At 48.0% G+C, this 18092-nt stretch overlaps 1 protein-coding gene across 1 annotated transcript in view; it reads right to left on the bottom strand.

The window, feature by feature from the left end:
- LOC135222907 (cap-specific mRNA (nucleoside-2'-O-)-methyltransferase 1-like) overlaps positions 1 to 17816 on the bottom strand; it is a gene marked incomplete at its 5' end in the record, with an annotated part of 229538 nt that extends 211722 nt beyond the window's left edge. The window contains 1 exon segment of the mRNA XM_064261303.1: positions 17682 to 17816. Within this exon segment, the coding sequence (XP_064117373.1) occupies positions 17682 to 17816 (135 nt within the window).
- Positions 17817 to 18092: the final 276 nt, after the last annotated feature.

The raw sequence follows: 18092 nt of genomic DNA on the forward strand, positions 1-18092 counted from the left end.
ACCACCTGACTCTCACTACGTGTGTCGTAAGTTTTAAATTCTGTCGGTCGTCGGAATTATCAGCTATATATATATCTGACAGGTAAGTTGCATGAACAAACTTATAGATACTTACTATCCAGTTCCGGTAGCAAGTCACTTCCGTCTTTTCCTAGGCTTCTGCCTTTTCCTAGGCTTCAGACTAGGCAACAGGTTTACGCCTTCAAGTAAGGCTATACGGGCTTATCAGAACACCCAGAATATTTACAAGATAGCGGAAACAGTAGTACAATAACTGAGAACCCAAGGAATAAGCCTAGTAACCTCCTAGACGACTGGCTCATCTGAGCTATAAACGCCAAGGAATGTCTCAAGGCAACCATAAGTGATAATTTCTTGAATTCCTAGGATTCCAAATCACAAGGAATCCCTACACACTCCGACACCACGGTTTCAGTGTTTAGGAAACAATGGGACCTCAATCACACAACTTTCGATCCCACCGGAGAAAAGACAGGAAATAGCAAGGCTACAAGACAGTTCCTCAAGGCAGACGGACAGTTCCTCAAGGCAGACAAACATCCCGGAGGAACCAGGAAGAGTCCTAGGTTCACTCCAATTCGCGTCAGTAACAGGGACTCTACTAAAAGCCAACGGAAGGCTATATTTCGGGTTTGGCGGAGTAGAGCGAACAGGAAATTGCGAGACAAAGTTCCCGCATCCCGCACATTTTTACAGAGACTCCGTCCATGGACAGTAATCAAGAATATGACAAAACCATCACAGGTATGGTTCCCTCCGCCAAGTTTAGTGGTCCATATGGATGCTTCACTAAGCGATTAGGAAGACTACTCCCAATATAGAAACGCTCACGACACTTGGTCCCTAACGCCCTGCTAGCTTCATAACAGTGTTTGGAAGCCATGGCAGTATTCTATTCTTAGTAAACTCTCCTTAGAGAGGAGCTTTCAATCAAGTCACATAAATCAGGTCATGATAATCTTTTCATTGACAACAAGAAACAGTTGCATCTGTCAGCAACTCACTTGGCAGGAGCGAGAACTTAGTGGCAGATGCACTCTCAAGGACAACTCCGCTACAGTCTGAATAGCCCTTAGACAACAGGTCATTTAGATGGATCAGCCAGCAGAATCCAGACCTCCAAGTAGAATTATTGCCACAGAATCCAACCACAAGTTACAATATTTCATGTGACCCTCAATCTGGACCCCATGGCCCAGGCCACGGATACCTGATAGATTGGAACATCTGGCAGAGGAATTACTTTTCCTCCAATAAATCTACTAATGGAAGTTCTAGACTAACTCACATCCTTCTAAGGACGGATTGGGCTGTTAGCCCCCAACGGACTCAAGAGCAATTGTAACCCGTTACTACGGGAATTGGGACTCCGTCCCGGACGGACCCCCAACCCCAGACTAACACAATTAGTATAACAAGGGCAGCGGGCACTTCTTCAAGGATTCGGAGTGCCCTAACTTTATGGAATTCATGAATTTTACGGCACAAAAAGATGCCAATATGGATCCTATTAACACCTTGTTCTTGGAATCAGACAACGGAAGTCTAAAGGGAGGTCCGCAGCCATGTGGAAACGTTTCAATAATTGTCACCAGATTTGACAGTCCTGACTAATCTCTCCCCTAGTTCCTACAACTCCCTTTTCTATGCAGTACGATTCTACAGTAAGAAGCGAGCCTTTTTCCTAAAGAGACCCAAAAGTTATGACGATGAATACGAATCTGGCTGTTACGTTCCTTAGGACCCTGTTTAGGAAGGGCCTACCAGCTAGTATTATTACCACGACCAAATCTGCTTCAAGGAGATACTCCAGTTTGGTTCTACATTAACAGATTCATAATTTCATCGATTCCGAGAGCTTGTGCTAGCTAGATCAAAATCATATTGATTTTCTTCCATCCAGAGAAATTCTAGTATCTCCAGATCGAATTCTTGGCTAAAAACGAGGATCCTCAGACTAGGTAGGCCCCAAGAAGATTGTCCCACTTCCACAGGATCTATCCCTATGTCCAGTCAGAACTTGAGATCATTTTTAGACAGAACTTCAAGTAAAACTTCAGGTCCTTTTTTCATTCGAGAGATGGTGGAACAGTCTCACTTCAGTAATTAAAATAACAATTCTGTAATTTTAGATAGGCTAACCGGAATCAATTCCACTTGTACATGATGTCCGAGCAGTAGCTGCCTTAATAATTTACTTCCACCTCATGAACTTTGATGACCTTAAGAAGTATATAAGATGGAATATAAGTATTTAATCACCACTACCTTAAATCCATGAAAGCCCTTAAATATTCAGCAGTGGCAGTGGGGGAATATTGTTTCCCCTAACACAGCCTAGTCATGTTGACATACCTAGTCGTAAAGACCTTTTCCTTTTTAGCTCTTTTTCTCTCCTAACCGCCTCGCTTAGTCTCTAGCCTTCATCTCGGGGTTTTTCACTTGGATTGTACAATTGAACCATTCTTGCACTAGGTATAATTAACTACTAATTATATATACATGAAAAATATATAGTATTACTTGGTGACATAGTAATCACACGAGCCTTACCAGTAATTGTTTGTGGTAATGGTATATACTTACTAGAGTAAGGACCTAGACTTAAGATATTGTTAAAATCTGTTTAGATTTAAGAAATGACAATTTGTCGAAAATTGCATTTTTCCTAACTATACAAACCTGAGGTCCTTTAACAATAGGAAGTAGCTAGCGGCAGCTGGAACGGTCGTAAGCTTCGCAACAAGGGGAGAACGGTAGTTAACTGCTTGTCCGACAGTCGCGCGCGCGACTGGGAGGTAAACAAATCACTTTTGCTTTTGGCCCATGCAAAATACGCAGAGTGAGGGGTGGCATGAGGAGGGACTATATGTAAAGGACCTCAGGTTTGTATAGTTAGGAAAAATGCAATTTTCGACAAATTGTCATTTGTTCCGATACGTAATACAAACCATCGGTTCCTTTAACAATAGGAAGACTCACTTCTTGGGAGGAATCTGAGTCTTTTGATGAACAGACTGGTGTTCGTCCATCCCTGGAATGCCTCCCTGGTCGTAAGAGCGAGGGAGGATCCAAGCCTCTGTCCGATTGATCGTGTGCACCGCGGATCAATGGTCAGACTCTGGGCCGAGTACTAAGAGAGAGGCAAGCGTATCTCTTCGTACCAGCAAGCAAGAACTTGTTCCTGTTTGCAAGAGGCAACATAAAGTATGGGTTGTCTCAAGCTGGCATCCACTTCCTCCCCCTTGTTGGAGGAAGTGGTGGATATACGCTCCTATCCCTAGTGAAAGGGATAAGATGGGGGCTCTGTTGAGTAGCTCACCTGCATCTTGTCCTTATCCAGCAGGGTGACGACCGTGTCCCTCTAACCACAGGTAGAGGGGAAGAAAAAGATGGGAGAGGAGCCAGTCACACTCTCATTCACTCATCCATTCTTACGGTCACACCAGGACTCGATGCTGTTCAGGCCTGCGAGGGGTCTGGGTTCGCTACACAACGTGTTGGAGCAGCCACCAGGGTCCCAAGGAAAAAGATCCAAGGACCTGTGGGCAATATCCCGAAGGTAGAAGGAAGGGCATGTGGTCTGGTTGGACCAGACCCCTGCCTTCAGTACCTGCGCCACGGAGAAGTTCTTGCGGACAAGGCAGCATCTCCTTCGCATCGAAGGCGGTGAAGTCCATTAGGGAGGGGATTGTGAACGACTCGAACCAATCGTCAGGGACCGAGGGTTCTGATCTTCGCTACGAAGTTCGGTACGAAAATCGAGCGTTCACGGATCCCCATCCCCTGGATGCTTGACTTCGCAGGAGAAGTCATGCAGTTCCTCAGAGAGGAAAAGAAGGAAATAGTCGCATGACCTATCCCTCTTCTCTACTTCGGTGATGTCCAGTACCCATACTGGTCTGTCCGTTTGCCACGAAGTCTCTCGCATCCTCCTATCCCCATGCAGCGAAGTTCTCGGTAGTGGATAGGACACCGACACTCCATGGTGGGTGTCAATGGTATGTACTGTGACAAGCTATTAAAACGAAGTAATGATTGCTCTGTAACAACCGAACTAAGTCAACAGCGTAGTTCGTAACTGACTCGGGCGCTCTGACAGCTGCCGACTGACTGCGTTCGGTAGGAGGCAAGTTGTCAAAGCATCTGAGTAAGTCACGTGACCTTCGCCTTTAAAGGGTTATGCGAGAGACCAAACAAATAATGTATTTGTTTGTCACCAATGCCGGACAGCGAGGTGATGATTCTCTTAAGGCATGTGCCCAACAGGCGAAAGTCAATTGCCTTCTAGAGACCGAGGTCCCTGAAGGTAAAACATCTCATGGTTGTTGAATCTCAGCTAAGGAGAAACAACACTATGTACCGTTGAAGACGAAGGTAGATATTGAATGCAACCTACGTCTTCACAGATGAATCGAGAGAAGGATTCTCAAGATTCATAACCTGTGCTTACAAATGACTGAAAACGCTAACCGCTATTTCATTGCTGTCCGGTGAGAAGTCGTAGTTGCAATGAAAGCGGGGCGTTCTTCAGTAATGAAAACACAGGGGAAAGCCGCCTGAAGAACTGCTTCTCATGGGACTGAACATTTGGAAGTAGAGCTGTCAGGTCGGAGAGTAGGCGATGTCTTCTGACACCATCTCGTAATTCGGGTTGAACAATGAACAATTGTACACCTACGAATACGAGATATTTTGAAGAAACAAACTCAGATGTCTGCAAAATCATTCGCATTATCGCAGTGCGATGCAGCGGGAGACTTGTACAGACTTCTGTTACCGTGCGGTAAACAGAAAGATGAAAGAGTCCAAGAGATATCTCTGTTGAAAATTCTCGCAATGTCGAAGGCGATGGAATCTAGCGTCACAGCAGTAGATGGTCCTTCATTATTGCGAGAATCCCCGTTAATCAGAGACCTAAGTCCATGATTGTTGGGCAGAGATACGGTTCGGTAGTCAATCAAAGCAGGGGAGAGAGAGACATACATGACCGTGCATATCGGAGGCCCAGCTGATACTGAGCTGCTATCAGGCAGTTCAATACGCAGTAGTTGAGCCTGAGCTCTCGCTGACTCGTCATCCTGAGTTGCCAGGTAATCCATTATTCCACAAGGAAATCGTTCGGGCTAGAACTACCGAGCATAAAAGATATGCTCGAGCAATTATATTTTAGGCGAAACGAATTTCGGTAAATATAAAAGTTGAAATGTTGTCGTCGTGACAAAACCCCCACCCAGTATATAAAAGTTGAAATGGTGTTGTCGTGACAAAACCATAAGTATATAAAATTGAAACTGAAAACTCCTGGGAGGTTGCAGGCAACCCCGAGTTGCAGTTCAATTAGAATACTTCTCTCATAAGTCGCAATCCGTAGATTAACTAGGATATGCGCCTACCCCTCGGACATTCAATGCTTAGTAGAATCATGTCGCGAGGTTAATATACGTAGTATATTTGTAGGATTCTGAACAACGATCTCCATCCTAAATTCTTTCCTTCAAGAAAACAAAATGATATTGTTATGATACAATAAAGTTTCATACATACTTACCTGGCAGATATATACATAGCTATCGACTCCGTCGTCCCCGACAGAAATTCAAATTTCGCGGCACTCGCTACAGGTAGGTCAGGTGATCTACCGCCCTGCTCTGGGTAGCAGGACTAGGAACTATTCCCGTTTTCTAATCAGATTCTCTCTTCCACCTGTCTCCTGCGGGGGGCTGGGTGGGTCTTCAATTGTATATATCTGCCAGGTAAGTATGTATGAAACTTTATTGTATCATAACAATATCATTTTCATACATTCAACTTACCTGTCAGATATATACATAGCTGATTGACACCCTTTGGTGGAGGGCAAGAGACAGCTAACTAACTGACTAGACAGGTAAACAACATATGTTGTAGGTATAAATAAACCTTAGTTCCTACCTTATTAGATGGAAGACTTCGTGGCTACTGCCCAGGAGTCTGCTTCATCTCAAGAGCCTTAGCGAGATAGTGATCTGTGGCCAAGAGTTTCTTGCTGTCTGTCGGATGGGTCTTATCCACTTACTCGGCAGAGCCTAACTGGCTTTGTCAAGGGGTGGGGCTAATCCGCTTATATGACAACACGCACGCCTTCTTTAAGGAGCACACAACCGATCCCGATCACCCGATCCTAACCCGTGTTAGTTCTAAGATTGCTAAGAGTCATCCCAAACTCTTAGCAAACAACCACAAACTCGAAACTCATACATACAAAAAAAAAAAATTTTGTACCCCTCTAATAGTCAGCTGTCACTCGATTTCCTAATGAAGCGAAGTGAAGGCCGCCAGTGCGACATCTGACACTCCCATTGCACAGGAAAACACGAGAACACATCCGACAAGAGGGTTTACGTACACATATTTAAGGATCGGTGCTCTCTCCTTTACCCAGAACCGTCTGTGCTGACACAAACAAACGGACCTAAAGAAAAAACATTTCTCATACGATTACTCGCACATCTTTTAAATAATGAGATGCAAATACTGAGTTGCATCTCCAATAGGTTGCATCCACAAAATATTTTTAAGACATATTTCTCTGGAACGCAATTGATGTCGCGATTGCCCTTACCTCATGAGCTCTTACTCTTAATAGATTAAAAGAGTCATCTGGGCAGTTCTTATGAGCCTCGGTAATTACACTTCTAACAAAGAAGGCCAAAGCATTTTTTAGACATAGGTCTCTTGGGGTCTTTTACCGAGCACCAAAAGACCATGTTGTGAGCCTCCCAACCGCTTCTTCTGTCCAGATAGAATTTCAGTGCTCTAACTGGACAAAGTGATCTTTTCTATTTCTCTGCCTACTAGGCTAGTAAAAGTCCTTTTACCTCGAACTCCTAGGCCAGGGATTCGAAGGGTTCTCGTTTTTGGCAAGAAAAAGAGTCTGGAATGAACAAATCGCAGAATCTTCTTTGAAACCAACTCGTGACTCAAGGGCGTGCAACTCGCTGACCCTTTTAGCCGTAGCCAGAGATAGAAGAAATATACACTCTAGTGATATCACGGAATGAAGCCGTATGAGGTGGGTTTCGAACTTTTCCGAGGATAGAAATTTCAGAACCACATCTAAGTTCCAGCTCGAATCCTAGGCTCTACTGACTTGGACGTTTCAAAAGAGCGGATGAGATCGTGCAAATCTTTATTATTCGTCAAGTCTAAGCCTCTGTTTCTAAAGACTGACGAAAGCATACTTCTGTATCCTTTAATTGTTGGTACAGAGAGATGTGACTTTTCCCTCAGGAAAAGAAGGAAATCCGCAATTTCGGTTACAGAGGTATTGGAAGAGGACAGCTTCTTCGACCTGCACCAGTTTCTAAAAGAAAACTTCCCACTTCGATGGTACACTCGGCGCCTAGTAGATGCTCTGCGGGCTCTAGCAATTGCGCTTGCCGCCTTGCGAGAAAACCCTCTCGCTCTGACCAATCTTTCGATAGTTCGAAAGGCAGTCAGAAGCAAAGAGGCGGGTAGATTTTGATGGTACCTCTCCCGAAGTGTGGGGTTGTTTGAGCAGATCTATCCTGTTTGGAAGAGATCTGGGGAAGTCCACTGTCCACTCCACCATCACCTCCGTGAACCAAATTCGGGATGGCCAATATGGGGCTATCAGAGTCATTCTGGTTCCCTTCGAGGCCACAAACTTTCTGACTACTTCCCCCAAGAATCTTGAATGGGGGAAAAGCGTACACGTCTAGCCCTGACCAGTCCAGGAGAAAGGCGTCTATAGCATAGGCCCTGGGATCCTCTACCAGGGCGCAAACAAAATGTGTCTATCCTTTTGGAGAGAAACGTGGCGAATAGATCTATCTGTGGTTTCCCCAAAGATACCAAAGGGTCTGACAGACTTCCGAGTGGAGGGTCCATTCTGTAGGAAGGACCTGGAACCTCCTGCTCAGTCTGTCCGACTCTCACGTTCCTTCCTCTCCCCTTGAACAAATCTCGTTAGAAGGACCACATTCCTTTGATTTGCCCAAATCAGCAGATCTCTTGCCAGTTTGTATAGGGCGAAAGAGTGAGTTCCTCCTTGCTTCTTGACATAAGCCAGAGCGGTCGTATTGTCGGAGTTTATCTGAATTACTTTGTCTCTGACTATCTGCTCGAAGCTCCTTAACGCGAGGTGAATCGCAAAGAGCTCCTTGCAATTTATGTGCCATGACACCTGCTCTTCCGACCAGGTGCCTGACACTTCTTCGGACCCTAGAGTCGCACCCCAACCTGTCTCCGACGCGTCTGAGAACAATGTCAGGTTTGGGTTCCGAACTTCTAAGGATACTCCTCTGTTTTCTTCCAAGGGGGTGGGGGTCAACCACCACCTTAACTGTTGTTTTTACTTCTAATGAGATCGGAAACGTGTCCGAGAGCTGTCCTGTCTTCCAACTCCAACTGCTTCTCAGGAAGTACTGAAGCGGACGGAGATGCAGTCTTCCTAGAGGAAAGAACTGTTAGAGCGAGGAAAGGGTCCCCAGAAGGCTCAACCATTCCCTCGCTGAAGTACGTTCTTTCTCTAAGAAGTTCAATACTGTGGCACAGCCTTTCCTTACTCTCTCTTGAGAAGGAAATACTCGAAAACCCCACCCCCGAGAATCCATCTGAATCCCCAGATAGACTACGTTCTGGCTGGGGACCATCTGGGATTTCTCGAGGTTCACGATTAATCCTAATGTCTTTGTCAAATCCAGGATTGTTGACAGGTCCTCCAGACACTGCTTTTGAGACCTGGCCCTGATGAGCAGTCGTCCAGGTATAAGAGACGTTTATCCCTTTCATGTGAAGGTGTTTTGACACATTTTTCATCAAGTCTGTGAAGACTTGGGGAGCCGTAGAAAGGCCGAAACACAGGGCCCGGGCCCTGAACTGATCAGATCCTTCCCTCGAACATGAAACGAAGGTACTTCCTCGACGAATGGTGAATCGGGACGTGGAAATATGCGTCTCTTGAAGATTGCTAGAGGACGCAATCCAACTCCCCTGCACGGAGAGCTGCAAGTTACTGAGGCAGACGTTTCCATTTGCTGAACTTCTGTTGTTGTACGAATTTGTTCAGCGAACTTACATCCAGTACCGGTCTCCATCCCCCCGAGGCTTTCGCTACGAGAAACAAGCGATTGTAAAACCCCGGGGAGCTTTGATCCAGTACCAGCTCTATTGCTCTTTTGTCCCACATCTGCTCCACCATCTGACGAAGAGTATCCATCAGAAACAGGGTCCTTGTATCTGGCTGACAGTTCCCTCGGTGACATTGTCAAGGGGGTCTGTCCTTGAATGGGATATAATAACCCTTCTTGATTACTGACATTGACCAAGGATCGGATCCTATGTCTTCCCATGCTCCCCGCAAAGAATTGTAACCTGGCTCCTACAGGTGTCTGGAGGAAAGATTTCTCATTTTCCCTTCTTAAAGGGACGGAAGGCAGATCTTCCCCTTTTTTTCAGATGATTTCCTTCTGACGATGGATCTAGCCTGAGCGCCTACTCGAAAGGGCTGCCTTGTTGTTGAGTTGGCTTAAAAGAGATGCTTTCTTTTCCTCACTAGCCACAGGTATTCTTCCTTGAGGATTGCCTTAAAAGATCCTGAGGTGCTTTCTCAGTTAGCGATGGGCAATGTCTCTCACCAACTGCGAAGGAAATAAATGCTCAGAGAGAGGCGCGTACAGCAAAGCGGATCTCTGCGAAGGAGAGACGGCCTTAGTGAGAAAGGCACTATGAACCGCTCTCTTCTTTAGTATTCCCGCACCGAAGAGGGAGCACACTTCCGCCGATCCATCTTGAACCGCCTTATCTATGCATGTAAGGATGCTATGCAAGGTTTCAGGGCTTAGTTGTTCTTTTTCATGGGACTTCTTAGCAATGACCCCAAGGGACCAATCTAGGAAGTTAAATACTTCTAAGGTGTGAAAAAGTCCCTTGAGGAGATGGTCCATTTCCGAAAGACCCCATGTTGCTTTTGCTGAATTCAAGGCATGTCTCCTCGCGAGTCTACGAGACTGGAGAAGTCCGATTCAGCTGAAAAAACAGGCAGAGACAATCCATGTTTTCTCCCCCCGTTTCATACCATATGCTCTCCTGCCCTTAGTTTAGCGGGAGGCATGCAAAAGATCGTCCTTTTCCTAACTCCTTCTTAGTCTTGATCCAGGAGTCCAGAGATTGTAAGGCCCTTTTCATGGATATGGCCGGCTTCATTTTCAGGAAAGACGAAGACTTGTGTGCCTTCGTACTTGAAAATAGAGAGCGAGGAGAAGGAGGAGCGGCTGGAGTTAATGCATCTCCATATTCTTCTAAGAGAAGAGCAGAAAGAACTTTGTAATTCGAGAGCCCTTCTCTGTTAGTAACTTCGTCCTCCGAGACGTCATCTAAATTAATAGGATCGGAAGGAGAAGGCTCCCTTCCCTCCTCTGTCTCCTCTCTAGATTTCTTCCTTTCCGAAGAAGAAGCACTTCTATAAGGAGATGGGCTAGGAGTAACTCTCTCCTTACGTTTATCATTAGGAGAGTCACGTATCACTGCTCTACGCCTGTTAGACTCCTGTTGGATGTCAAGCTCTTCACGAGGAGAATGCGCCTGGCGTTTAGCAGGAGTATCTCGCTGAGAAATACTCCTGAGAGGCCTGGTAGGAGTAACCTGTTTTTGGAATACTCCTGGCGCCTGACAGTCGTTACACTCTTCGAATACTCCTGCCGTCTGGAAGGCGCATCTCGCTCCAAATACTCCTGGCGCCTGTTAGGAGTATTAAGCTCAGAATACTCCTGGCGCTTGGTAGGCGCATCACGCTTCGAATACTCCTGGCGCCTGGTAGAGTAAAAAGTCCAGAATACTCCTGGCGCCTGGGAGGAGTATCGAGGCAGAGTATCAAGGCGCTTGGCAGGAGTATCTCTTCCCGAATACTCCTGACCTACGGAAGGCAGCATCTAGTTCCCGAATACTCCTGAGGCTTGGTAGGAGTATCGCTCATGGAATGCGCCTTTCGAATAGCAAGTATATTGCGCTTAGCGGGCGCTATACTCCTATCAGGAGTTCTCTCTTCTCCAATTGGCTCTTGTTGCTTGGATGAAGATCTGGGCCTCCAGAACGATCTACAGTAAAGTCAGGCTCTTTGCGCCTACTTGGCGCCTGGCTCCTAGTTGGCGCCTGACGCTTGGTAGGAGTTACTTCCTTTCCCACATCTCGCCTGCCTAACGCACCGCTCCCCCCAGAGATGGCCAGCTTGTGCGACAACTCCCCTGGGAGGGTTCGTCGCGCCCGACAGGAGATCGGTATTTGGATCTCTTAATCGGAAGCCTGCATCCTTTTTACGAGTAGGCTCCTTAGAAAGTACTCCTACCAAAGACGCTATTTGCTACCTGTACATTCATCAAAATTCTCCTGGTCGAAGGCTCATTCGAATCAGGAGAAGGAGATCTGGAAGCGCTCGAGAGTCTTTTCCCTTCCAAGGATCTAAATCCTTTCTAGCTTTCTTGCTTACCGAAGGCCCGCCGCCTCTTCAGAGAAGCGCTCGGGGCTAGAATTAGCTCAGGTTCTTTCCAGTTCCTTTTTAGCAGACGTGAAAGCTTCGATTCCTTCCATCCTCTTCTCGGAGAAGGCGAACTAGAAGATGAAAAGCACTCACGAAGGACGCTTTTTCTATAGCTGTCCCTGGCAGACTGAGATGCATACGATTCTGCCTGAAGGGACGCCTGATCGTTGGGGATTCCCCACGACCCCCGTAAGGCTTTCGACTTTCCTTCTCCTCTGGGCCAGGGAGCTTGGAAGAGGTCTAGGCCTGGGAGCGTCGCAGGGACGACCAGACGCCCCCTCCACTACACTGGGGACACTAAAAACATCACTCGAGAAACCACATTCACTCTCTTACCTTCTAATGCTTCCATTTTCTCTTGCATTTTTTGAAGGGAAGCTCTGAGTTCCGCTATTTCTGAGGCGGAATCAGAGGGATAAACTTGTGAACGGTCTGAAACAGAAGTGGGCATAATTAAGAGAAGAAGAAGAAGCTACAGAACTACTAGACATTTTCCGGCTTTTGTAAGCCGCCTTCCTCTCTCTATCCTTCTCTAACTTCTTCAAGTAAGATATTCTCAATTGAGCATTCAACCTTTCTACAACCACTGCATGTAGTGTGAGGATCTACCGAAGCTTTCGGAATCCTCACCTTACAGCCTTCATTCACACACACTCTGAAGCTAACACTAGAATCAGACATATTCACGAACAAAAATCCAAAGCGAAGTCCAAAAACCAGTCCACGATAGCGAATGCCAAACAACGATCCAAGTACGTCACCAAAAATCAGTCGAAAGATGATCAAAAGCGTTGTGAAAAAAGAATTCCGTCAGGAGGAAGTAACACAATGTTTGTAACTACCGGCGACAGAGAGAATCTGATTAGAAAACGGAATAGTTCCTAGTCCTGCTACCCAGAGCAGGGCGGTAGATCACCTGACCTACCTGTAGCGAGTGCCGCGAAATTTGAATTTCTGTCGGGGACGACGGAGTCGATAGCTATGTATATATCTGACAGGTAAGTTTGAATGTATGAAAAATAAGGATTGGAGATCGACCACCTTCGATCTCTATCAAAGAGAGTGAAGGAGAAGTCTCCTCGAAGGAAAGCTTCAATGGTGAACAGAATACTAAGACGATAGTTCAAGCCAAACTGGATATTCCCGTCCGATCTTCTCTATTCCAGGTTGGTCGCCTACTGTGAGATAGTTTCTTTCAGCAGCAGTCTTCTTCCCAATGCTAGAAATTCCAGGAATTCGAGCATAGGCGAGGTTCCCGATTATCGTGTAACATATCGGGGATTCTCGTCTCGCTCACTTTTGGACCGTGGTCTCGCGTAAGTGTTTGGAGATCGTAAAAAAACTCGAACACTGAATGCGCTAGAAATTCCGTAGATTCTAAGCAGTCTGCGAAACCCCACCGAATTCGTCAAACGATATCGGCTGGTGGTCCTCTCGATTCCCGTAGAAATCGAGAATGGGGCAGGATTCCTCCTCAACGACCGGGGCTTACGTCATGGTAGGACCCGAAGGTCCCCCCGGTAGCGCAGTCACCACCTCTCCCCGAACGTGGGATACCTACAGAGAAATCTCTGTAGGATCCCTCCCCTTTCCCTCGTAGCCGTAAGGAGAGAGGGAATGGGGGAGGAATTGGATACTCGCTCGCCTTCCCAGTGGAACTAGCAGTTGGAGAAGAGTAGGAGCAGCCATCTCAGAGTCTGGGAAATCGTATCGTCAGGAGAAAACGTTTTCCCGCGGAGGGTTACGAACTCTCACTGTAGGTAAGGGTCTGCCGCCACTGTGAACGTCGTCTGGGTGGGGCTGATCGACACCTGACAGGAGAGAGCCGATACCGTCCTCCGACTCATTTCAGTCCTCGTCGAGGTCGAAACCTCTCAGGAGGACCGAAGGAGTATTTAAATACGTGTCCAAAGACACGTAGAAACGCCGCTGTGCCAGTAGAGGAGTTGGAAGTAGCTTGATCGACCGCGAACTAGAGAGCCTTCTTGTCCGGAGACGAGAGACTCTGGTTCGAGACAGAATCGGCAAGCTCCGATCGCGGTAGAACCCACCACCGTCGGTTTGGGTTCCCTCTCGGGCCCCAAAACGACAGCAGAGACGTGGGCTCTGCTGGTGGAGCGGCAAGGGCTCCTTTCCGCAAGGTCATTATGCTGACGAATCAGCTTAATGACTTCTGCAAATTCCTCTGTATCTCGGGAGTAACCGCGTCTTGCGGAGTAGACCGTCCAGTCCCTCCAACAAGAACAGATCCCGAGATACTCCTCCTTCAGAAGGAGGAACAGCGGCAGACCCCTGACGGTCGCCTCCAGCTACTTGCGCGTATGTCCTGGTCGGTCCTAGAACCGTGCCTGGTCCATACGGCGTCATAGCAGGATCGCGAGCGGCGCACCTCTCGCGATCACTCATAGGTACCTCGCTCCTCCGGTGTAGCCCGAGGAGGTTGAAGGTACAGGAGAGGCAGTCCTGACGCTCCCCCCCCCCCCTAGCTCGCTGGCAGGACCAGCGTGCTTGGAGGGCTGCTGCTGATCGTCAACCCGCGGTGGCGATCGAGCAGCAGGCCTAGCAGCCTTGCCGCTCGCCTGGGGCGTGCCGCTCGCCTGAGAACGTCGACGCTGATCTCTAGCGTCAGGCGAGCTGTTGCTGGTTACCGTCTCCGCCCGGTCCCGATGGGAGCGGCGTCAGGTGACCTGCTAGGCTCGTTGTCGCGGTGAGACCGGCGAGCGTCCTCTCGGCGCGTCAAGCCGCTGGTACCAGCCGTGGCTGGTACCGACGGCCGCGGGGACCCCTTCCTCGCCTCAACCCGTGGCTGGTCAGCGACCATCACGTCAAACCCGAGCAGCCAGCTGGTCGCTGCGAGAGCGTCCACTGGCCTAGCGAGAGTCGTCTGCACGACACTCGCCAGTCTTCTGCTCCGCCGCTTCGGTCTTGGCGGCGAGCGAGCTCGGGTGTCAAGACTTTGGCTGGACGGTCTCCCGCGGGAGACCCGTCCACCACTTCGGTACTGTTCTCGCTCAACGAGAAGCCGAGGCAGGATCCTGGTTTAGCGGCAGAAACCGCTAGAACCAGGCGAGGAAGTGCCAGCCGAATCTGGTACTCCTCTGGTCCCCCCCGTCTTCTTCTCCTTGGTAGAAGAAAAGACGGGCCCTGTTCCCGAGGGAGCAGGAGGACCAGCAGAAGAGCTCCCCGAATCGCCGGAGCGAGACGGGCCCTTAGAAGGTCCCGAAGGAGCCTTCTTAGGGGGGAAAACCCGGGTTATTACCAGCTGGTCGCTGCAAGAGCGGCCGCTGGCCTGGCAAGAGTCACCTGAGCGTCTCTCACCAGCCTTCTGCTCCGTGCCGCGTCTTGGCGCCGAGCGAACTCTGGCGCCGAAACTTGGCTGCACGGTCTCCCGGGAGGGAGAACGTTACACTCGGGATCTCTCGCGAACGAGAGACCGAGCCGGAACCTGGGCGTAGCGGCATCGCCGCTAGCAACCAGGTGAGGGAGTACCAGAGCTAAACCGATACTCCTCTGGTCCCCCGTCTAATCTCTTCCTTACGGAAGGTGGGGAGACGGGCCCCGCTCCCGAAGGAGCAGGAGGGACCAGCAGAAGGACCCCCCGTCCCACCGGGTGGGACGGGCCCTTAGAAGTTCCCGAAGGAGACTTCTTAGGGGGAAGGCAGCCTTCTTCTTCTTCGGCTTATGGGCCTTACAAGTCGAAGGGGAAGAGGCAGCAGCAGACGATGAAGTACGAAGATGACAGTTCCTCTTCTCCTCTTCCTCGTCAGCTCACGCAGGACAGTCGTCAGGTCCTCCATCCAAGCCGGAGCCGGGGCTATTGCCGAAGCAACACGGCCCGACTGCACCTGTCCGGAAGGACCTGGGACTGGGGAAGACACACCGTGGGCAGGACCAGCATGGACAGGCTCCAGGAACAGGAGCGGACATGGAACAACAACCAGCGGTCAGGAGCGGCAGGTAACAGCGGCAGCGGGTAGACCCAGAAGGGACCAAGCCAACCAAGCAACGGGAAGCACAATCAGCGGCAGGTACGGCAGCGATCGGCCTCGTAGAATCATCGGCAGCCAGCGGAACCTGTAGAATCTCGGCCGTCCAGCGAAGGGTACTGCTGGAACAGCGGAAGTCTGGGGCAGGCAACACGAAGAAAACAGGCGGCGGCGGCAACCCCACCTCGGTACGGCGGCGGCCCTAGTAAGCGGCAGACGGCGTCACCGACACAGCATGGGAGTGTAGACCAGGAGGGGGGGGAGCAGCATAAGTGGCCGTGGTAGTAGTGGAGACCGCCCCAGACCTCGCTAGACGCTGCAGCAGCCCGTGGATGCTAGGCACGCCCTGCCGCCGCGGTGGTCCATACCTGTCCCAACGGTCGTCTCCCACGGATGTTAGCACCTGCGGTAACATAGATAGATTAGTAAGAGGGGTTCCCTCACGCACGGGGGTGGGGGGAAGACATGCCCCACCCCGAACGCAAGGAAGACCCCAAATACAAAATACAACGAAGAAGCTGAGCGGGGGGCAGGAAGGAAGACGAAGAATCGGATACCAAGGGAGTCGCGGGAGAGCTTTCCGACGACTTCCTGGCAGACCTTCGCTTCCCCTACCCCGCACAGCAGTGAAAAGTAATATGAAAATGAAACAGAATACTGCCCTTGCGATTCACTTCATAGAACTTAAAGGGGAAAAGATCAATTCCCGGGTAAGAACGGAAACTTGATCCAAATAATATGATGCTATCATAAAATATATATGAAAATGAAACAGAATACTGCACTTGCGATTTCACTTTCACATAAAAAAATCGTAAGGATCAATTCCCGGGTAAGAACGAAAATTGATCCAAATTAAATTTCATGCAAATAAATAAATGAAAATGAAAAGAATATTGCAATTGCGAATCCACTTTCATTGCATTCTATTATACAAAATAAAAGGTTCGTGCCGAGCGCAATCACACTCTCGTAACGAACGCACAGGGCAAAAATATAATGAAAAAGAGTACTTACATTTTTCAATTACACACTTTCGCCCAAAATACATTACTCGGCGCGAGCGCGCCCGCCCTCGGTCACCGAGACCATAATTCAAGGGTTCAATTCATGAAAAGAGAGGAAATCGCCGCATCTACGGCGATAACTCCATGTTGGTTCATAATTAAGTAATGAAATGAAAACAGTGTACTTACAGTTTCATTTTCAAGTCAAACAAACCATTAGTAGAAAACACAATATAAACAAAGCATACGACGATGAAGCGGGCAGAGAGCGATGACGAACACGTCCTTCACACCCGTGGCCGAAAGCAAAAGTGATTTGTTTACCTCCCAGCGCGCGACTGTCGGACAAGCAGTTAACTACCGTTCTCCCCTTGTTCGAAGCTTACGACCGTTCCAGCTGCCGCTAGCTACTTCCTATTGTTAAAGGACCGATGGTTTGTATTACGTATCGGAACAAATTTGATTAAATAGGGTAGAATTACCTTAGAGCTATTTTCTCCCTTCCAGTAATCTTATAGAGAGTATATCCAAGCTTGTGAGAACAATTCTCTGTTACTATTTCACGGAGCGACACAGGTTTAGCTCAGAAAAGGGATTTTGACAAACGAAAAATCTATTTCTGGGCAATGACCTGTGTCGCCCAGTGAACCCACCCCTTGCTTCCTCACCCTATAGGCCCAAGCTTGGGTGCTATTTTCAGGATTGGCTATAGAGGCACTAGTAGTAGCGGTAGTGGGCGGTAGATGGCACTGGTATGGCGCTTAATTTGAAAGGGGAAATTGACAAAGGAAGAGACTAAATGGCAGGAGAACTCTGGTAGTGGTATCACTCGCCCCAGTATTATACCCACACCCTAATACAGGGGTAAGCGAACCAGGTTTATCCTGGTATTATCCATATAGTTTTTTCTCTGGTATATTTAGCAATATTTATACCTTAGAATTGAGTGCTATAGGAACATTTCACTGGCCGACACAGGTCATCGCCCAGAAATAGATTTTTCCTTTGTCAAAATCCCTTTTTTAGGACTATATTATTACTGGTAGTACAAAAATTAAGTACAGAATTTAGACAAATTTTTATAACGGTCATACGGAGCTATCTTAGGATTAAAATAATATAACTTACCTTGGTATGACTGACTGAATCCCCCATAACTACTTTGAAACCCATCATGTCTGGGTGATCGTTGATAAGAATTTCTGTTGTCACTATTGGCATCTCGCTGCCTGTCCAGCATATCATCCTCTTCTGAAGAATCATCTGATAAAATATTGCTTAATAATATTACTGTTAATGTAATCTACATTAAAGTTAAAATTTTGTATTAAACCACATAGGGTACCTTCAAACATCACAGCTACCTAAAATTTTACATTCATGCAGGCTGAAACAGCAACATTAACTTCAAATCTGTTTTATAGCTAATTTTGTACTGTAATCAAGCAACAATAACTTATTTGTGTGGCACATTCATGTAATTATGTAATTTTTAGAATGAGGAAGGCAACAATCGTACATCCACATCATCTACAGAAG

Source organism: Macrobrachium nipponense, chromosome 20, assembly GCF_015104395.2.
Source record: "Macrobrachium nipponense isolate FS-2020 chromosome 20, ASM1510439v2, whole genome shotgun sequence".
Classification (NCBI taxonomy): domain Eukaryota; kingdom Metazoa; phylum Arthropoda; class Malacostraca; order Decapoda; family Palaemonidae; genus Macrobrachium; species Macrobrachium nipponense.